At 42.8% G+C, this 16,753-nt stretch overlaps 1 protein-coding gene across 2 annotated transcripts in view; it reads right to left on the reverse strand.

Annotated features, from left to right (window-relative positions):
• FBXO15 (F-box protein 15) overlaps nucleotides 1-16,753 on the reverse strand; it is a 44,882-nt gene that overhangs the window by 19,662 nt on the left and 8,467 nt on the right. The window contains exons 3-8 of one of the 2 annotated variants that reach the window (XM_046025404.1): nucleotides 15,120-15,224; nucleotides 12,390-12,632; nucleotides 11,625-11,834; nucleotides 8,132-8,258; nucleotides 6,566-6,648; nucleotides 5,645-5,787 (exon numbers count right to left, since the gene is read on the reverse strand). In XM_046025404.1, coding sequence (XP_045881360.1) covers nucleotides 5,645-5,787; nucleotides 6,566-6,648; nucleotides 8,132-8,258; nucleotides 11,625-11,834; nucleotides 12,390-12,632; nucleotides 15,120-15,224 — 911 coding nt within the window. Of the gene's footprint in view, nucleotides 1-5,644; nucleotides 5,788-6,565; nucleotides 6,649-8,131; nucleotides 8,259-11,624; nucleotides 11,850-12,389; nucleotides 12,633-15,119; nucleotides 15,225-16,753 lie in introns of both variants that reach the window. The other variant, XM_046025403.1, reaches the window with a different exon arrangement.

The raw sequence follows: 16,753 nt of genomic DNA on the forward strand, positions 1-16,753 counted from the left end.
ACCAGAATTCCTAAACAGACCACGTGGTGCCACCAGAGAGTTCCTCAGAACCTGCAGAGGACATTCCAGCTTGTACGCTCCTCCAATGAGAGAAGACACCGATGGCAGCTGCGCCCTCTGCTGATTCCTGATCGCAGATGCACATGCAGAGGAAACAAAGGCCTCTCACTTGGGCAGGCTTCTCAAGGTGGAAATCTGTTTTCTAGTTGTGAAAAGGGATGAAAAGTGAGTTACCCCCATCTCAGCTTCCTGTCCTCCAACTTCCCCAGTCTCGGGGTCCAATCAGCCGGCCTACCCAGCGGGCCCCCAGCATCAACAAAACAGTGGCTCCGGGCTGCCCCCACAAGCCGCAGAGAAGGACCCGTCCTGACCGCCCTTAGGACGCCAACACTTTGAAAAGACAAACCAAGTCACACACACAAGAACACGTATTCGAGAAGCACGTCACTGAAAGTACAAATCCACGGAAGACAGCACAGCCCAGTGTTGAAGACCCACGCTCTGGAGACCAGCCTGTGTGGGTGCGGACAGTGCTCTAACATTAGAGAACTGACCTACACCCCCAGCTGCAGCCTCTCACCAATAACAGGGGAGAGAAGATAGTACACAACTCACCAGCTTGCTAGGAAGATTAAGTTGAATAATTAATATAAAACATTCAGCAAGAACCTATAATGAGTGCCCACAAGTCTTCCCTGTCCCTGTACTGTGGTCTTCCTCATTAAAGGCACAGCTCAGGTATAAGGAATGCACACAAGGCTTAATCGAGGTAATGCTGTATTCGTTTAGAACTCTCCTGAAGTTCTACACACTCAGCCCTAAGACAGATCTGACCTAAGAGGACAGGAAGACACAGCACAGGCTCTCAAGGAGAGCGTAGATGGTGCTAGAAAAGAAAGTCTGGAAGTGAGAGGGCACTTGAGGATGCCCTCCGAGAGAACAAGTTCTCCACTAACAGGATCCAGAGGGCAAACGCGTTCGTACCCTGCAGATAGACCACTGCAAGTTAATAGCCCCCTCAACAGTATATACCAGAAAGAGGGAGGAGATTTTCTTCTCTATTTCAGTAACAGAATAAAGTTAAAAAAGTTGAAGTACTGAGAAGAAAGGCAGAATTTTCACACCTTCGTAAAACTGGGAGGGTTGTTCCCAGGGCAAGGCCCTGAGGAGAAGCTGCAGAGCACACTCAGGTCCAAGAGGGCTCATTCTCTAGATCACCTTCAGTTCCTTCCTGAACCAGAGACTCCAAAATCCTCCGCACAGCAGAAAGAGAACTGAAGGAAAACAAGAAACCCTGAGAATTAAACAATAAAGCAGCCAACTCAAAAAGCTAGAAAGAGATCAAAATAAACCTAAAGAAAACAGATGACATTCTAGGAAATCATATAAATACTAAAACCTGATTCAATGAAAAGTAAAAAACCTGATTATAACCAGATCAGAAGCAGATTTTAAAAAATGAAACTATAAATAATCTGAGTATAAATGGAAAAACACTAAATACCAACAGTAGCTTAAAAATAAGCAGACACATGACATGAGAGGCTTCTGTCAGAAGCTCCAGGATGTTTCCCACTAGAAGACAGACTGAGGAAATTGGCTACATGAATAGCATCACAGAGACGGAATCGTATGAGCATCAGTACTGCCCAAAGACATAGTTGACATTTACCAACCATTCCCAATATTTTTTTTTTAAATCCAAGTACTCTAGGAATAGAAAGTTCCTTAACTGCCTTGTATGAACACATAATACAAACCTAGAACAAACACTCCCAGTAATAAAACATTTTATTGACTTCACATCCTTATTAAGTTAGAAATCCCCCCACATAAAAGGGAATTTGACAGTCTCTTTCAAAATTATATGTGTATTTGCCCCTTGACCTAGCAATCCTCAGAAAGTATTCCAAAGACAAACTGGCGAAATATAAAAGGACGTATGGAAAAGGTCATTTATTTACTATACAGCTCTCTGTAATCGTGGAAACCACAGACAGAAACCATTAACAAACTGCCTACCTAACGCTGGTTTCAAAAGAGAGAATGAGAAAAATCTCCATGTCATTCTAAAGAGTAATCTCCAGAATCTATTACCAACTGGAAAGGAGCAAGGAACTTTTAAAAAGGAGTACAGCGTGCCCCTTTAGAAAAGCTGGGAGAAACAGAAACAGGAGGACGTGTAGCAGTGTATATTCAGAAAAGAGCATCTACAGAATAAGCCAAAGGCCAGTATCAATATACAGGGTCACCTCTGGAGGAAGGGAGAGAGCAGGGATGAAGGGCAAGGGTAGAAGTAAACCTCCCCAAGCTTCCTTGATAAACCATGTAAATGTGGAATGAAAAAATTTTAATGTAAACATAGAAGGAAAGCAATCCCGAAAAATAAAACAATCAACTGAAGCAGATCACTCCGGGTGTATGGTAAGTGGCAGCTTAAGCACACAGAGGATTACTGTGGGCGGTTTCACTCTCTGGCGTGGTGCATCATAAGCCCATGAAGAGCAGCAGGAAAATCTTAATTAAAAGAACATTCAGTGGGTTCATTATTAGTAACAATATCAATATTGCCATTTTAAATTATTACATATTTTGATGTTGTTTGGGACAAAGACTTGCAGCATGAGAAAGAGATACAAGTATAGAGTCAAAGATAAGTTAACTAAAAACCTTAGAATCTTTCATTTACATGAATGCATGATTTATTTCTTCCCACTATAAAAATTACAAACTTCTTAGCACTGCCTTCTGAAAACGCTAAAGGGAATGAAAACCCAAGAGCAACATGCATCTCCAGGATCCAAGTTATAGTTTCTAAATGCCATTGTGTAGTGGAACTAAAGGGAACCAGAGCTCCTCGGGAAAACGGATAATTCCGAATGTGCACAAGAAACAGACAAGATGAGCCTGAGGTATCTGGTCATGTTAGAGTACAAGCAAGCTACCAAAGATGACCCGTGTCATATCAAAAGACCACAAAAGAAGATGACAATTTGCGCATCACAATAACTATAAAAGGAATAATGACTGAAAATACATAAACTACATTTTTTAATCTATGAGTTCAAAATAATGCCCCACCCAAAAAAAACCCTCGAAGTCATCTTTGAAGACATTTATCACTATTCTGTAAATAAAAAGAAGGGCTCAAGCACGTGCCCTGCCCTTCCCATACTAATCATATTTCAGGTAACCAAATAGTTGATAAGAGAAAATTCTTCTTTACAGAAGGATACTAGATAATGGGCACAAAGGGAATGACTGAACTAGGGAAACATCATTTTTGCAGTCTCCAGTAAAATAATGGATATAGGTGCCCATCATTTGGTGAACATTCACAGAGAAATTTGTACTAGAAGGAACAAGCCAAAAAAACCCTTAACCCATGGATCATAACATAATTAATATTTAGACAAATGTCTTAAAAAACACAAAATACCAAGACTCATGCAGGAAGAAAGATAACTTAAGTAGCCCTCTATCTATAGAAGAAATTGAAGCTGTAATTAAAAACCTTCCCACAGGGGCGCCTGGGTGGCTCAGTGGGTTAAGCCGCTGCCTTCGGCTCAGGTCATGATCTCGGGGTCCTGGGATCGAGTCCCGCATCGGGCTCTCTGCTCGGCAGGGAGCCTGCTTCCCTCTCTCTCTCTCTGCCTGCCTCTCTATCTACTTGTGATCTCTCTCTATCAAATAAATAAATAAAAAATCTTTAAAAAAAAAAAAACAAAAAACCTTCCCACAAAGAAAGCTCCAGGCCCGATGGCTGCCCAGGTGACCAACCATTTAAGGAGACCTACTACCAATTCCATGTAAAAGCCTCCAAAAAATCCCAGAAGTAAGCAGGAATACTTCCTAACTTGCTCTGTGAAGTGACCTGAGACCAAAGCCATAAAAAACATTACAAATGGAAGGTACAATTTAAAAGAAGTAACAAAGATGAAATACTAAAGATCTTAACAAGAAATGTGTAAGACTAGTATGAAGAAAATTCTGAAACACCCTAAAAGACAGGTAAGCATTCTTGAACACAATGAAAAACAAACCACATTCTTGGGGAGGAAAATTCAACAACAAAGATGTCGATCCACCTTAGGTCAATATACACATTTGACATAATTCTAATAAAAATGCCAACAGGCACAGAAACACCTAGAAATCCTGAGTTAAAAAACAAAGACTTAAAGACTAATGGGGGTGTATGAAAAGGGTATAGGAACTGGCTTGAAGTAGACACAGTGACCAAACTAAGGACAATTTTAGCTTCAAAAAGAATGGTGTGGGCGCCTGGGTGGCTCAGTGGTTTAAGCCGCTGCCTTCAGCTCAGGTTATGATCTCAGGGTCCTGGGATCGAGTCCCACATCGGGCTCTTTGCTCAGCAGGGAGCCTGCTTCCTCCTCTCTCTCTGTCTGCCTCTCTGCCTACTTGTGATCTCTCTCTGTCAAAGAAATAAATAAAATCTTTAAAAAAAAAAAAAAGAATGATGTCTGTAGTTGTCGATACATTATTGACTAAATAAAAAACCAAGAGTCCACAATGACACTAAACAGCAAAGAAGAGAAAGAGTGCACTCAAAATAATTCCCACCACATGGAGTGATGATAACATCAATTCCTTAATCTGCGCATTGGTGGCCAAAGAGAAAGCTCATTAACCCTGCCACTACAGGAGCTCACCAGTTGGTGTGGGGAATTCCTTTAGAAAATCTCAGCTAATAAATGTAGAAGTATTAGAAAATCACCATTAGTAAGAAAAATCACCAAAAATTAGAAAATCACCATTTTCTAAAGTCTAAAATAAATTGATTCAGGCAAGGATTAGTAATGGATATCAAATCTATTAAATGAAAGAATTCTGGGAAGCAGGATATTCAGAAATGAAGTCTAAAACTTCCCCTACAAAATACTGTTTCCAAAGATGTTTAACGTGAGGGGCACCTGGGTGGCTCAGTCAGGTAAGCATCTGTCTTCAGCACAGGTCATATTCCAGGGTCTTGAGCTTGAGTTTGGTTTTGGGTTCCCTGCTTAGCGGGGAACCTGCTTCTCCCTCTCCTGCTGCTGCTCTGTGCTTGTGCTCTTTCCCTCTCTCTCTCAAGTAAAATAAATAAAATCTTTAAGAAAAAAAAGGAGGAAACAACAAGACAAAGCAGGACAGGGGGCATTCTACATTCCTCTTCCGTTTCACTCAACTGAGGTCTCCTCCCTCTCAGCCTTCTGCAGTCTTTGTCTTGGCTTTGGTGCGCATGACAAATACGGATGCAGTGCATACAGAAGGGTGGTTTCTCTTTTTTCTTATCCTGGAGATGCTATACTTTCTCAAATTCCTTCAAGAAAGAAGGGAAGAAGTTTGGGGTGGGTGGGGGAGGCACGGCAGGGCTACACAGTAAGGAAAGTATCAGCAGAAAAGATGAGTAGAGAATATTCCAAAAGGCAGAGAGATGGTAATGAAGGAGACGGAGCCCACGACTAAAGGGACTAGATCGAGCCACGGGATTTCATAAGTCCTAGGATGAGGCATGGGTATGGGAAGACAGAGTGCCAACAGATGATCAGCGAAAAGACGATTCTTAACTCAGACATAAAAACTGGTCCCCTGTTGTCTCCAACCTTTCAATTTCATGCTGAAACAAAAAATCGATTAGTTTCACCTTTCTTGGCAAAGAGATTGCGAAATGTGCCACACAGGTAGAAAATTCTGCCGCTGTGCATATCCACATGGAGCTGGTAGCCATGCAGGCCGTACTCGGGGTGGTCATCCAAAAGAGGGGTATGAGGAGGTAGCTCGTAGGGGCTAAAAAGCAAAACAAAACATACACACAAGTTTGTCAACACCAGAGATAAAATGTTTAAGCTGAAAATACTCTTTAAAAAACAAAATTAGCATCCATCCAAACACCAGCTCCTATCAATCGTCTACAGGGTTCCCAATAATCTTCCACACCAGGAACTTGAAAGAACCGCCTTGTGTTCCCTTCACCAACTTCTATAAAAACGGGCAAAGGAATGAGTTCCATAGTATCCCCCACGCTTCCCAAAAGTATCCGGGAGCTTTTCAGATAATTTTTTTTAAAAAATTGAGTATGAGAGCAGTCGTGAGATGAAAAGCATATTCCCCAACTGAAGACCTTCAAATTCATCGAAAGACACACACTGTGTGGACCGAGCAAAACGCATCTGCAGACCCGACTTGGCCAGATGTCTGCGTGCCTTGCGAGATATGAAAACGCACTTTAGTGCAAAGAACGGGAAGCATCTTGAGGCACTGGCATCTTGTGGAAATGACACACTACCCTGCATAACAAGCTAAAGGCACTCCATCTGCTCCATAGCACTGTTCTCCTGGGGACGTAATCCTGAACCCAGAACAAACAAAGCAAATGTGAGCTCATGAATAATCCAATTATTTTCGCAACAGCTTAGTGATTACACCTGTTGGCTTGTGTCTACTGACTGAAAACAGAAGATCTTGTAGCTTCTCAGGATATTCTCAGGATATTAAGATGGTATCAACTTCTAATCCTTTACACTGACTACACAAAAATTTAACACACCCACATATAAATACATACACAGTGGCTGAGCCTAACGTGCTCTTCTCCACAAGGTGATGGAAATGAAGATTTGCCATTACAAAAGCCAGTTCTTCCTCCCTCTGAAAAGTTAATTAGAAAGAATACATTTTCAACTGAAATATTTTCATCTTTCACAAGGTCGCAGCACACTCATCTTACGGATAGATGCAGTTTCTTACCACTGCAAGATCACCACAGTCCTAAAGGATTATTCCTGCTAATACATTATTACCATCCAGTAACATTTACATGGCATACTGACAGCAGGACCAAGATTCACCCAAATACACAGAGCGTGCGGTACCAAAAGGATTAACATCCTGTGATGTCAGTCACATCACCAGCACTTGTGAAATATCAAAATACTCTGTTACATGTGCATCGTGAAAATACACATGGTTAGTTCCAGGTTCTTTCAAACTCTCCCAAGATAAGGACAATACTGGTAAGACCTTCACATATACAGGATTAATTCCACAAATGCTTAACATTAGTGGCACAGGTTCCTCTCTTGAGTACATGCTTGACTTGGCAAAGCCAGGGGGAATGAACAGATTCAGCCACCAGGTTGAGTAGTAGAAAATGTGACTGTAGAGGAACAGACATCCATTCCTGCCCAAATTCACAGCTGACACTGACTGGTGGAGATAACCCAGAATGGTCGATCTGAGGCACCACCCCCCCGGTAGCCACCCAGAGGATGATCGGCCCAACCAGGGTCCTCATAACTACGTGGGCCAACACAGACAGATGAATTCAAGTCAAGGAGGTGCCCAACAAGCCAAATGCTGTGTGGGCTACAAGTCACCCTCACACAGAGAGCGAGGGAGGGATAGGAAAACTGATGGCCCCAGCAGGTTGAGAAAGACAAAAGTATGACAAGAGGTCGATGCTGTAGATCTTGGTTCTGTCGAGCCTCGCTCAGACTTGTGGACTGCTGTTCTCGTTTGTGAATTTCCATCTTAAAGCCCCCACAAACCGAGGCCACAGATCTCCATCCACATGTGGCTCACAGGAAACATCACACTGTTGTGCTCGTCACCGAAGTGACTGCCCAGAAAGTAACCCCAAAGGAGGGAGCCAGTCAACAGTCTCACCCCAGGAAAAAAGAAACCTCATCTAGTGGGAGAGGAGAACTCTTTAGACACTGTCTCCTGAAAGGCAGATTACATGTAAGGCCACACATACCGGATCAGAAACACATGTGGAGACTGGGTAAACACACAGTAAGAGACCCTCCGGCAGACACAGGATGTGAAAGGAGGAAGGAACAGGAACTGCTGGGGAGGAGGAAGGGGGAGACTCCCATGACACGGGAGGGAGAACATGAACAAAACCATGCAGACAGGAATAGGTCACTTATCATTGCTGACAGCAGAACAGCAGAGGGGCCTCCATTGACCAGGGGTACATTTAGTTAGGAAAAGGATGTTGCTGGAGTGTAAAACAGACCATGGTTACTGGAGAATTGGAGGGACCTCACATTTGGTGTCATGCATAATGGTGAGTCAACATGGGGCAGGGATGGAGATGGCACGGTGCAGGCAGGGACTCGAACCTTACCTTCCAAAGCCCCACCAAGAGGCCTGGGTGTAGACAGAAGATCCGAATCAGGCTGTCCCAGCCAATCATGGTGGATTCAGTTAAGTTACTTAGATTGTATTGTGCAATTAAAGAATGCCACCGAGGTCTTTGCACATCCATGCCAAAGAAAGGAAAGAGAGAAATGAGTTTTCACATCTGGAATATCATCAATTCTATCTAGTGTACCTAAGAAGACTTTAGAAGAGCATGCTAATAATGTGTACCTTGTTAATGAACAGTGTGGGGAGGGTCAGGGGACATATACAACTCCTACAAATAAAAGGAAAATGGACACACCCAAGTTTCTCACCCAACTGGTTTCCTTCCCCCCTCCTAGCTCTTACTATCAACTCAACAGCTCAGTCAGAAGTAGAAGAGTCATGAGGGTGAGAAAGAACCATCTTCTCTCCTCTTATCCTCAGAGCCCAGCACGATGCTATCATCAAAAGTAGATTCCCATACGTACTCCTAATCAAGGGACATAATGCATAAGCAAAGATGAAATATTTTAAATGACCAAAAAGGAGAGGGTCTCAGGGTGCTGTCTGAAAGCAGATATACATACCTTTTAAAGTTTTATCAAGGATAACTCAGAGAGGGTGAACATTTTAATATTAGAAAACGAATTTGAACCAAAATCTCCTGAGTGCTGTCATGAAGGAGATCCGCTGTGAGCTGCGTATTGAATTAATGTCTAAGAGGAAGTAACAACTCAGATGTACAGGGAAACACAACTCTGCTATTCATCATAAGAGGTAAAAACAACAGAATGAAACCTTCTAAAGTGCTACAATGGTAAATATAGATATATCTATATAAAACATATAGATATATAGAAATTATATAGATACAGAAATATATAGAAATTATAAGGCAGGTGAGCTCTCAGTGGCCAATTAACACAGCTTACCACTAGAGGCAAGTCCCTACGGAGCTGGGGCCATGTGGCCTCCAGCACCTAAGACACCAGCTGGCAGGAGGAAGGTATTCAAATGCTCACTTAGTAAAAGAATCAGAAAACTAAGGAGTTCCGAGGTGGCACTGTTCCAAGTGGGAGCGTGAGAGGGGGAGGCTTTAAGCATCAGAACCAAATAGGCAGCTTCCAGACTACCCTGGTCTCTCCCTCAATCTTCAAAGGACTCTTTGGGCTGAAAACCACAGAGGTTAGGGAGTGGTGGTCGGCGAGCGTGCGTGTGATGTGTGACCTAAAAACATACCCCAGTTAGGAAGAATACACAGGGAGAAAGCCAAACACAGTGTTAGGAACCTAAGTCTGGAGTCAAGAAAACCTTAGATCCAACCCCAAGGTGCTCAGAAATGGTAGTCACTGCCTCTACGGTTATCAGTGTGGACAGATGAGGCCGAGCAGGGCATGAAAACCCTTCTCTCACACTCTTCAGTGGGCCCAAAAGGAGACTAGTCATACCACAGCTGCACAGCAGTTTAAACAGACTCCAGAGAGAACGGGCTAAGTTCCTATGTGCCTTGGCCTCACAGGCCACACAGAGAGGAGAAACGAAGGCTAATATCTTGGAGACATATAGCATAAATCACAGCATGGAGAACACTTGCAGAGGGGAAAATTTAATGAGTCAGACTAGAAAGGTATCAATTACAGGAAAATTCAAATTGCAAAGTACATAAATAAGGCTTTCACTATTCTTGAAAATCTTCTCGGGGAGGAAACAAAAAAGACTCAAATAACAATCACCAAGTTTCTCCTTTGCTGTCACACAGATGCATGTGAGAATTTCTGCATGATAAAAGCATTCACTCTCCCACTTGCAACAAAGAGCCCCGCAAAACAGATTCCTAAAAAACAATATCTGTTCCCCACAGCTTATCACTTTCTGAAGTCCACTGAGTTTTAATGGAAAGAAATTACACTAAATCAATTTTCCCGATGAATTCTAGTACTTCTCCCACTGCACGGTATCTAGGATTCCTGACTCATATGGCAGTTTTTAGGAGCAAAATAGCTTTAACTCAGCTTTACAGTTCAAGCCTATCCACTTCGTCTTCCATGACCATCTTAATTGATGTTAATAATGTTGTCCTAATATTATAAATAATATTTCGTGATATGCCAAGTAACATATTGTCCGTATCAGTACAGAGACAGTGGGCTGATTCTCCAAACACCACTTCCTAGTGCATGAAACTAAACACAATCTTAGAAAAATCTGGTGTCTATCATGATACTATACGAAATGTCAGAGATTTATCCAAATACAGGTACCAATTATAAAAGTGAACATGCTTCCGAAATATCTTCAGTAATATAATCAGGGAAAATCATTCATGTGTTATTCTTAGTAGCATTAAGTTTATTTTCAGAATACAGTAAGACCAGCTTTATCACCACTGAGAAGCCCAGCACTCACATTCCCAGCACAAGGAGAAACCTAACCCTGAAGCATCCCCGAAGAATCAGCACCAGAGAGCTGAAGCTAAAACAAGGTTTACAAAGTTGTAAAAATGTGTCTGGGTCCAAGGAAGCCATGAAAGAATGCTGTCGCACCACGATAAAACCTTCCATCCCAAGGACACACGTGACATGTGAGAGAAACCTGGGGTGGAACCCCAGCACGCAGGCTGGCAGGAACAACACCTGGTAAATGCCATGGCAACGTCAAAGGGTGCCGGGCAGCAAAGGAGGCAGTCGAGGGCAGGAAACCAGCCCTGGAGAAGGCAGCTATGACCTGTGTACCTCTATGTGCGCCGTGCCTTCTATGTAGCTGCACTCGCGCTCAGAGGTCAGGACAGTAGAGAACGCAGGATCTGGCTTTTGGGAGAAAGGGACTAATGACCAGCAGAGTGAGCAGGAGGGACTTGGAATGCATGTGGACGCAGCACAGAGCCCTAAGTGAGGACTTGGTGCACATCAGCAGGGTGACACTCACGGATCTGACTAATGCACTTGACAGTGAGACCTTCTGGTCCTCTTCACAACAGCCCCACACGCTCAGCACTCCTCGCCATCATCACCAACCCCTTCCACACATGGGAAAGCTGAGGCACAGAGAGGCTAAGCCACTTGCCCAAGGTCACACATCCAGTCAGTCCAACAGAAAGGCACATAAAAGTAAGAATCATTACCTTAGGACCTAATGTTTAAACTATGATTACTGTACCATTTACTAAAAACAGATATAATAGCTTTGTATATCTTTGTGTTAAAATGGTTAAAACTAAGGACTCAAAAGGTTAGCCATCAGTCATCTAGGAATTTTGCTAACTAGAATACTATTCTCTATTACAGACAACTAACATATGAGGACACTAAATTTAGATCTAATCATAAATGTTAAAAATCCATAAGGCTTTCACTATAACTATTCTACAGTGATCTGGAATGCACGAGAAGTCTTTAAGATGAAATCAAATTAAAATACGCTGATGGTATTTTTAACTTACAAGTATTTACACCTTAGATGTTCTCACCCAAAGGTTCTGTTGAATTAGTACTTACCCATTTCTGGAGGGGGTTTTAGACCGGTTCATAAAAACTGGTGTCACACCACACAAATCTAGGGCTGACAGCCTGGCTAGCTGCGGCCAGTTTTTGCTGTACCACACGATCGTCACTGATGAATCGTGGACGGACAGGTCAGTGTGCTCCATGACGTACTCTTGTCCATTTTTTGCTTTCAATATAATTACCCAACATAAACCAGATATTCTGGAGAAAGAAAAGCTAAAAATGACTGCCTCGTTGCAGGAGGAAAAAAACAAAACAACAACAAAAAAACCACTAAAGTCGACTACACATGTTATCTCTAAAGTATCTAATTCCTGAAAAGCCAAAGCTGAAGTTCTCCAAAAGCACCCAACATAAATGTTCAGTTCATCAATGGTTCTCTCTACAGAGCTTTTCTCCTCACTCATCAAACAGTCACGGAAAGCCTCCCATGTTCTCAGAACCGGCAATACACGAGTTCTGCCCAGAAGGAAGGGTGCTCTGGGTGCTCCTGCTTGACTACAGCAGATTCCTAGGTTATTTCTGCTTCGCATAAAAACTTCGGGCCATGTATACGGAATTGGGAAATACTATACGGCTAACAGGTGCACAGGAACATATGAATCTATCAAAAGTCCCTTACAGGCTAAGCGGCACGTATGTCCTCACACACAGGATCCTCTGGGCTTATGTCATCCTTTCCACAGGGACGGGCACATAAATGTTAAATGGGGCCCTCGAGTAACTGCCGCGCACGGCTCAAGAGGGTGCTTGTACCTGAGGGCCTCTTTGGTTTTGACAGGAAGACCTGTGTACGGGTTGACAGGCTGGAGAACCTGAGCGAGCGCGGCTGTTACAGATGCTCTTTGCTTTGTAATATATTCTTTCTTCCAATATCCAGCTTCTTTATCCTCAACCGACAGTGAGTTCATAGATACAACGGTCTCCTCTGCTGAGTTAACTTTCCAGTTACATCTTTTAGGTGAAAATGCAGTTGTATGGATTCTAAACCAAATAAAACTGGGGGAGAAGAGGAGCTACATTAACGGAGAGACACTGACATGCCCCTGCAGTAGCAACAGATTACCCCAGAGATGCACGATCGTTTTTAAACAGTCCAAGTCCACGAATAAATCAAACCGAACATTTACAGTCACTCGTGTGTTACAGTGAACTGCAGTTTGAGGTAAGTGTTTCAGATTCACCCACCCAGAAACACACACTAAAAGGAAAAGCTTGTTTCCCAGGGTCAAGTTGAAATGAGTGATCTCATGGTCTTTGGCATCCTCCAAACCGCCGCCTTTCTACACCAATAATGGAATAACAGATTGCAGAGAGATAACAAGAAATACAACCGGTGATTCCTATTGTGTACTTTTAAGTATGTACCTTTTTAAAAGATCAGAAAAGAACCATATATACATACACACAGAGAAATGTCAGCAGCAATGGAACTGTATGTTATTTTTGATTTCTATGTTTTAATTTTTCCACAAGGAACACATTATGCTTGCACAAAGAGAAGAAAGTGAAAAAATTTGCTGCATAACGAGCGAAATAAAAAAATCACAGTATTTTTTTTTATTTGACAGAGAGAGATCACAGGTAGGCAGAGAGGCAGGCAGAGAGAGAGGGGGAAGCAGGCTCCCTGCCCTCGGGTGTGTACCGTCTCGGTTCCGAAACATCTGGCCTTTGCCCGCTGAGCTAAGAGCTGCAAAACGAGGAGGACTGAGGTCCGTCTAGGTAAATCTGACACGGTTTCGCCAAAGGCCCTGGAGCAGGCAGTTTTACAAACTCCCTTGACAGAGAAGCTTGTTCCCGTTTCTGCGGACTGACCTTCCTCGTCATTCCACCACGAACACCGGCACCGCACGCAGCAGAGCGGACTCTGCTCCCGTGCGCGCGCCGGCTCCGACCCGCGAGCGCGCCGGCTCCGACCCGCGAGCGCGCGCCCGAGCCCCACGCAGTCTGGGGCACCGCCACACCTGCCACCTGTGCCATCCGCAGGAAGACCCGCTTCCGCGCACGTCAGCCGACCGCGCTTACCGTAGTGAAGCCGAAAAAGAACTCTTCAGAGAAGTAAAATCCTGTGTGGATTGTTCCACGTGATTATTTATAAAATACAAACGTCAAGTGTAAGACGCTTCACCAAGTACTTAAAACCCAGACACACCCTTTTCTTGATCCCATCCTGCTGGAAGGCTACGGTGGATTTGAGGACAAGAGCGTCGTTAGCTATTCTGACTACAGTCACACAAACTTCAAACAAGTTGTTGACAAAATGGGGTCAACTTATTGTTCTAATGAACAGTGTTAACGTGCCTTTTGAAGTCGGACCATAAGATCAGACAATGACTTAAAAATAAAATTCAACATATGCGGGGGTGCCTAGGTGGCTCAGTCGGTTGAGCACCTGATTCTTTTTTTTTTTTTTAAGATTTTATTTATTTACTTGAAAGAGAGAGAGAGCACAAGCAGGAGGAGTGGCAGGAGCGCCTGACTCGCTATTTCGGCTCCAGTCATGGTCTTGGTGTGGGATTGAACCGCTTGTTAGGCTCCACCTTCAGGATACAGTCTGCCTGAGATTCTCTCCTTGTCCCCCACTCCCCTGCTCATGTTTGTGCACACGTTAGCTCTTTAAAGTAAACAAATAAAATCTTTAAAAAAATAAAAAAAATAAAATTCAATGTATGCAATTAAGATATTTCTTATAACAAGAAAACAAACACACAGGTAATTGCATCAGAAGCTTATATTTTTAAGGGACAACTCCCAAGAAAGTGGGACGGGCATATAATTAATAAGAAAAGTATGCAAGGAACATCACTAGAGCTATGGCCCCAAATCCACTGGAAGGCCCAGTGCCTACACCATCTGGGCCTGTGAAGGTCAGTGGGAAGAAGTGATGTTTAGAGAAACAAAGCTATTTATAATTTATCGGCTTATTGAGCAATCGGAACTCTATCCTTTAACAATGTAAGAACGCCCCGAAAAAGCTAGTTTGGGATATTTAATTGACCTCTTTCATGAAAATGCCTTACTGCACTTTGCTTTAGTGAATGTCTTCACCTCTTATTAGGAGTCATTAAGAAAGAGACACAAAAATTGCTTGGCATCCGTTCTAGAGTTATTGTCAAGAACAGGCTCATTTCCTTGAACCCACACTGAACCCACTTGTGCATATTGACTCACACTGACATACTGACACACACTGACACTGAAGATACAGTCTTCTGTACAGGAGACAAGAGCACACCAGTAACAAGTCTGATCTTTTTCAGTTCATGCAAAGATACTCCTTTTTTTTTTTAAGTGTATAAATGCAAATCACTGGGAATATCCATTTGACCACTTAAAGCATTAGACATACTACATCTGTGTCTAGAAACACTTTCAAAATTAATTCTTTTAAGTTTAAAAAAATTGGTTAAAACAGTCTTACTAGTTTTCATGACTTCTATCAAAACACCATCAAAAGAGGACAGAGAGATTTGGTTTTCTCCTTACTTGTCATTGGCCAGATGATAAAAGCGCCTATTCACACATCCAGCACACAGCAGGGTCACAGCATCCAAGTAGGAAAAGATCTTCAGCAAGATTTCTGAGGGCATCCTGGGAGAGGGGAAAAATCAGAGAGGCAGACAAGCATTTGAGCTAAAAGTTACCCAGAAAACAACTGGCTGTTCACCACCAAACAGAGAGTGACCAGCACCGCTCCTCTATGAGAGGCAAACTGCACCCTTATCTTCCACTGGTTTCTCAAGTGAAATGTCCTGCTACCACAATCCTCATGACCTAAAAGAATCCAAGAGACCCAAGGTCACGGCAAGCTAACTGCCTTGGCACGTTACCCATATTCACACACTGTGAATCCACAGGCAGGATTTCCCTGTCTCCTTCATGAAAGTACCCATCATTCTTCAATGAGATAAAATGAAGTAAGAGAAAAAGAATGGATTCTTAGCTATTCATTAAAAAATAACACAGAATCTTCCTCCTCAGAAAAGAGAAGAGGAGGAGGAGGAGGAACTGGAATAGGAATATCCACTGATCTTCCACCTAACCCGTACCACCCCTCATGCACCCCCTTCCAACACATCCTCACACTTGAAACCTTCCTCCAGCACCTTTAAGGAAACTCCAAGCCCCATAAGATTTTCTGAACTCTCTTTTCCTTTCTCATTTATTGCCTAAATAAATGACATTGAGCTGAATTCTCAATACCCTGTGTATTTCTACAATCTTACACTTTTACAAAACAACTATCAGAACCTGAGCATGTCCAGAAAGCCTTACCAATGTTAGGAAGTCAGGAACGGGCACCTTTGGACCTGAGGCTGGAAGAAAGCAAGCCACAGAAGACTGTGGGGCAAGGGGCGGGGGGCCTGGGGACAGAGAACTGGGGCAGTAAAACCCTTTGGCCAATTTAAAATGCCTTGCCCCTATCTCCACTTATGATTTCAATGACTTTGCTTTTTTAAATTATAATGTCAGGATATCAAATGTTTCACAGGGAAATAATCAATCCTAAGATTCCGACAATAGTGAGAAAGAATGAAATGGATCCTCGGAGAAAGATGATGAATGCGAGACTTGCCTGGTCTGCGTCACCAGGCTGAGCTACCCCCACTCAGACGCTTTGGGGATATTCAACCAGAGACTCCCTGATTCGTTAAACAAGCAGTTTTGCTTAGGGATTAATTAAATCCCTTCTGCCAAATGAAATTCCTTACATTCAGAGGCAATAAATTAGACACTTTAAGCGGCAAAATGTTACTAACGCAGAGATGGCAAAGTTGCAAGAAAATACACTTTGTGACCATTTGGATTACCCATTGCACACGGTTTTCATATTTTGATTCAACTGCTTCACAAAAACTCATAGTTATTATTTTATAAGCAAATGTAATCTAAAAAAAATGTAGAGCTGGGCTTAAAGAAAACATTTCAGAAAAGTATCTGAAAAATCTTATCCAGGAAGAATTATTTAATTAGACTAAAATCCCATTCAAAGGCCATTAGAGAGGTTCACCTTCCTACCCAGCAGACTAAGATAAAGAAGGGAGGAGGGCTCTCCCTGTACTTCTAGCAAAAGCAGAAAACCCCCACTTTACAGTTAGAACAGTAGAGATCAAAGACAT

This window comes from Meles meles, chromosome 12 (assembly GCF_922984935.1).
Source record: "Meles meles chromosome 12, mMelMel3.1 paternal haplotype, whole genome shotgun sequence".
Taxonomy (NCBI): Eukaryota; Metazoa; Chordata; class Mammalia; order Carnivora; family Mustelidae; genus Meles; species Meles meles.